The 6,000-nt window shown below is 36.7% G+C and overlaps 1 protein-coding gene across 1 annotated transcript in view; it reads left to right on the top strand.

The window, feature by feature from the left end:
• The window catches only part of plcb1 (phospholipase C beta 1), a 77,514-nt gene extending 71,514 nt beyond the window's left edge, over positions 1-6,000 (top strand). Inside the window, exon 32 of the mRNA XM_089120581.1 lies at positions 1,067-6,000. Within this exon, the coding sequence (XP_088976707.1) occupies positions 1,067-1,270 (204 nt within the window). The 3' untranslated portion in view covers positions 1,271-6,000. The remainder of the gene's footprint in view (positions 1-1,066) is intronic.

Below are 6,000 nucleotides of genomic sequence, written 5' to 3' on the forward strand. Positions count from 1 at the left end.
TGCTTATATACTGTATATATATATACATATATATATCTTTATTATGTATTTGTTTCTTTTTCCCCCTTGGATTCCTATTATAATGTTAATCAATGTTTGTTTGTTTTTTGCTACAAAAACAAGCACGTTTTTTTTTTCATATTAATTTTTTCTCAATCTCTCTCTCTGACTCTTACAGTTAATCATGCTGCTATTTTAGACATTTCCACAATTTTAGAATTTATTTCTGTCTAATTGTTGGTTAACCTGTTTGTTTTTTGAGAAGCAAATAATAACGTTCCAAGAACATTCTTTATGGGTTTAATTTTTTTAAACCATAAAATAACGTTGCCAGAACTTTGCAGGAAGGTTATTTGTAAATAATTCAAACAGAACATTCCCTAATTATTTTTAGTTATTTTTAGTTTTAAAACCATAAAAAAATATTAATGGTTTAACTTAAAAAAGTAAGTAACCTGGTTGCCTTAAAATTTTAAGTTGATTGAACTGGAGTTAATACAATGAAGGAGATTAATTTAATCATCAGAAACTCAAAATAATAAGTTATCTGAACTAAATAAATTATTTAAGTTGATTTGACAAAAGAAAAATTGTTGTGACAAATCTTGAAAATATTTTTTTTACAGTGTGTGAACTAACCTTCCAATTACAACGTTACTGATGTTTTTGTGCAATGACCTATACAGAGCATTTAAAGGTGCATTGCGCAACATTCCTCTCTCTCTCTCTCTCTCTCTCTCTCTATATATATATATATATATATATATTGACTTTATATCGGCCATCAGCCACCCTGCTCTCTCAGATATCGGCATCGGCCATCCAAAAACCCATATCGATCGACCACTACTTTTTATAGTGTCCTGGTTCATGACGTTCCGTCACACCATTGGACTGATTTTTACATGTGCTTCAAGACATCATCATTCCCTTCCCTTAGCATCAATTGACCTTGAAAGGGATCTAACATTTGGGAGCGTTCTGGGAACGTTTTTTTTTTTTAATAACGTGCACTAATGATCAGTTTTGATTTCCTGTAGACTAATATTTTGACCTGTGTTCACAGCTTCAGAACGACCTGGATCAGGAATACCAGGATAAATTCCGGCGGCTTCCATTGGAGATCCAGGAGTTTGTGCAGGAAAGCACCAAGAGAAAGACTGAGGATGTAGAGCAAGAAGTTCTTCCTTCTTCCTCTTCCACGCTGGAGAAACTCACGCAGAAGAGCGCACAGTCTGAAGACGACACAGAAGAGGAGAAGAAAGACTGATCCGACCCTGTCAGAAACCTTCAGACCTCTTCCCACTTTTACGTTCTTACCGAGAGATATGGACGGCTTGGTGGAAACGTGGCTTAACGTCACGCTGGGAGGTTTTTTATTTCACTTTGTGTATTCTACTTGGCTGAGTACACACTAAGGTTTAAATATGAATTATTTCTAATGTTCTGTTGATGTGCTTCTCATAATAATGAGTGAAAACAAAATGGGAGAGAATGCAGGTGTATAGAGATACTAATTATCTTTAATAGAGGAATCTCACAAAAACATCACGGATCAAAACAATCCGAGTCATATTTTGTGTTCGTGTTCGAAATCGCTCCCTTTACGCTCGTTCGATATTCCCTGCATGAATCCACTGATATAGTCGTGAAGAAGTGAATGAAAACGAGTGAGTGAATCGAACACTGCTACTGCTTTAGAAACTTTGAACTCTGTCATGTATAAACCTTAATTAAACTATTTAATAATCACTTAAAAAGGAAGTTATGCCTGTGTGATATTACGCTGTAGCCACCAGCATGGACGGATGGATGATCTTGGTCGACTCTCACAGTGCATTATGGGTATTCTCTAGCCTTTGAGTGCGGCTGAATGTTCTTCACTCGTTAATATGATGCATTATGGGATTGATCGAGTGCACTCGATTACGTCCAGCACTACAAATGTCTGTTCCCTCAAATAACGCCCTATTTAGGGGAATAAGGGGCGATTTCAGACAGTATCTGAAATATGACCCGGATGTGTTCTCGACAGGCTTTGTGAGATTCACTCTTAAGGCCCGTTCACATCAACGACGATAGCCGTAACGATAAAGATATAAGATGTGTCCCAAATGATGCACTATAAACTATGTACTTTACGGTTTTGAATGAACTTTATAAGGTTATTTTTGTCATTCAACATTTGAGTCTGAAGCCCCTCCCCCTCCTCTACGTAATTCTGTACTACATTCCCCATGATGTCATGATCATGTGACCATCCGGCATCAGTTGCGTCGCTCACGGGATAGGAAAGTGTCCGTCGTATGCACTAGGGATGCACCGATATTTTGGCCGATAACCGATAATTCTTTATATTGACAGCCGATAACCAATATATATAAATCCAAATTTTTATATAATTTTTGAGAGCCTGATTATAAAAATAATAGTCTCACCATTAAAAGCCATGTCCCAAACACACAATTATAATGTTCTCGTTATAATGTAGCCGATATTAAACGTGCAGCACATGAACTGTATTTTAATATATCGGCCGAATTTTCTTTTCGGGCCGATAATGCTAACATTAAAAATCGCCCGATATTATTATGGTGGCTGATATTTCGCGCATCCTTAGGCCATGTGTCCACCAAACGCCAGAATATTTGCTGAAGACGCCGTGCTATGGGCGTTTTATTAGCGCTGCATTTTTCCGTTGAGACGTTTCGTTGCTATGATACAGAATATCCGCAGCACAGTTTACTTGTAACTAATTTCGCAGATAATTTGTTTCATACTAAAATTACATTTTTCATCCATTTTGTTCGGTTAGCTATGCTGGTTGATGTCGTTGTACAGAAAGAATGTTGGGTCGGTGTGGTATTAGCCCCGCCCCTCCTCCACTGTGATTGGACGGCAGTGATGAGCGCTGCATTTTATCAGAGAATGCCTAATTGAAGAGAATTGGCACTGGCTGGTTACTTCCGGGTTCTGGACTGGCTGCAGTAACACGTCTGTCCATGCGGGGGCGCTCGCGGTCGAGTGCAGAATGAATGGGAGTCAATGGGGTTTCACCCCCAGAAATCCACTTTTCTCAGGATGTAATTTTTTGTCAAGTAATTTGAAAGTTGCATTCAAAAGGGAGGGCTAAGAAAATACACTCAGCTGAAAATTTAATTTTTAAGTTCACTGATCTGTTCAAAAATGTGATGACGTCACACAATAGCAGAATGCTAGCGTGTTCTGGCCAACAACAGCCTAACCTGTAAGAAATCAAAAGGACATAAGTACCCGTTCATTCGACTTTTGGCCTATAATCTATATTAAACTTGCGGAATCAATAATAAAATCGATGTTAATTTAACGACAAGCAGGTGAAAGAGACACATTTAGCCGTTTAGCCCCATAGACTCCCATTCATTCTACTCTTGCCCGTGATCACCTCCAGTGGAATTCTAATGGAACTGCAACCAAGATGACACACATCGGGGCTAATAGGAAGTGCCAAGGCTCTCCGTTAGACGGGCTCTGACAAAGTTGAACATTTTTCAATTCTCGGCGACCAGTAAAAAACCCCGGGCTCTCAGCGCTTCAGGGCGAAAAAAAACGCTCAGCGCCTCATTACGCTCATGGCGTTTAAAAAACGCGGCGCTCCCATTGAAAGCAATTGAAAACATACGCCAGGCGCGTGGAAAAACACTTTGGTGGACACACGATCATCTGGATACTTTTTGACAAGTACTGTGAATTCGGACATACTTATGTTGTCACATACTGTTTTTCGCCCAGTATACCGTAGTGAAGTACGTGATTCCAGATGCAGCCATTGTATTTTCGGTTAATTGAGTGGATCATACGGGTATTTAAAGTGCACTTTTTCCTTTAGGAATTTTTCGTGTAAAGACAATACACTATTTATCCTACAAAATGACTTTGAGATATTGCATTTGTACTGTATGTGAATCGGGACGCATCTTTAGTTTTAAAAATCATCCTAAATACAAAAGAATAGCAGAGTTCATAAACATATTTACAGCCAATCATAATTCAGAGATAGAGCACTTGTGACAAAACTGCTGCGTGTGTGTGTGTGTGTGTGTGGACGATATCGCTATCTTTATCGTTCTCGTTCTTGGTTTGAACGGGCCTTTAACAGACATGAGTTTCTGAAAGCTTCATGGTTTATTTGCACTGAAACGGATTGCTGCTGTTGGTTTGGTTTGACTCTGTGCTTGCTGTGTATATATATAACAGGATTGATTTTCCACCTGTACTAATGAAACACACTGGTCTGAGGTGCTGAGAGCCTGTCCAACACTGACCTGGAACAGTTTCAGGGATGCATGCTTACAGTCAGCCCAGCGCTTGTGCTTCTACACATTTGTAAATGTCAGCAATATAGCTTGTGTTGTAATGTGATGAACTATTATCAATTTGTGAAGATGTGTTTCAAGTTATAAGCTCTATTTCTTTTCGAACCCATAGGTCGTTTTAAAAATATATAAATGCATAGTGTTTATTTGTTGTATTAAGGGACCATTTCATTTCTTCCGGTTTCTATAGGAGACTGTTTTAATTCGCTCTTTTGTTACTACAGTTTGAATTTTTCCCGGTTTGCATCAATATCACTTTAATGACTGTGTGAATCTCATGGAAACATGACCTGGTCACTTTACACCCCAAAATCAGTGACAGATTGAAATGACCAGAACAGACGCACTATAATTATAAATTCAAAAAACGATGCATAGGCTACATTGATATTTTTTTGCATTATGAAAAGATTTTTATAGTCATTATTTATTACTAATTTTTGGGGTCAAATGTGACCTGGATTTCTTGAGATTCACCTCAGTTATAAATAAAATTAGTAATGCAGATGAAGGCAAAAAAAAAAAAATTTAAAAAAAAATGGATATGCACTTTGGATGTCCCGAGGTATTATGCAATCTTTCTACATAACTCAGAAAGCATGTAATATTTCCTTTTTATTATGTAGGATATGTTTAAGGATTTTTATGCCATTGTTAATTTTTTCTACTTTATGCCATTCATCTATAATTAGTTATTTCATTAATCTGTTATATACTTCTAGATTTAAATTTTGTAATTATATCTGTAATTTTTTATATATATATATATATTTAATTATAATTGGTTTAGTTTTTCGGATTTCAAGTTTATTGACACCAAGTAAGTAATGGGTTTAAGTTTCGACATTTCGTTTTCTGTATATTTGCAAGGTTTCGATATTAATTATCTGTGAAATAGGCTACTTAAAAAAGGGCCAAAACGTGTTTCCTTTCACTTTGTTTTCAGAGCCGGTGACAGATCGCTTTGAGGAAACCCTCTTCAAACACAAATGTTGAAGCCTTGCATAATATCAATTTGCTTTGAAAAGAGTGTATGATTTCAGTGAGGTCATTGAAGCAGCTTTATCGTTCACTCGATGACTTAATTTCCCCATAATCACTAGTTTGCATGTAACATGAATCTTGTATATTCACTTCCAGTAGGCTAGTGTTATTGAATTTTTACTACACAATTCTGTGCCATTGGTTCCTTTCCACCAAAATCTTTTTTGCAATGTAAGATTACTTGAATTACTTTTATGACTCAAGAATATTTTCGATCGTTTTGAAGTGAAGTCCCGTGCCTTTGAATGTTGAATCTATGTTAGATGTGGAATGTAAAAAGTGTTGATGAATTATGAATAGAGCTCATTTTTTGTATAAACCTTACCGTAAGCGCACTTTTAAGATATTTATACTTCTACAGACTTAGATAGGCTAGATATGACGTGTCAGACTATTGGTCATGGATGCTACTGAATGCCACTTTATTATTTCCGACGTCTGTTGACAGAAAAAAAAATCCCTATTTAACGTTGAATGACATTTGATTTTGTCCACTTCTGTTATTAGTTTGACAAATATCAAGATCTTTGGAAGACAAATATTGTTGAATGTAAGTTGTGCTCGTGTTGTGCATTGGTTTTAATAAAATTGTTCTTGTGAA

This window comes from Pimephales promelas, chromosome 15, assembly GCF_988280905.1.
Source record: "Pimephales promelas chromosome 15, fPimPro1.hap1.1, whole genome shotgun sequence".
Taxonomy (NCBI): domain Eukaryota; kingdom Metazoa; phylum Chordata; class Actinopteri; order Cypriniformes; family Leuciscidae; genus Pimephales; species Pimephales promelas.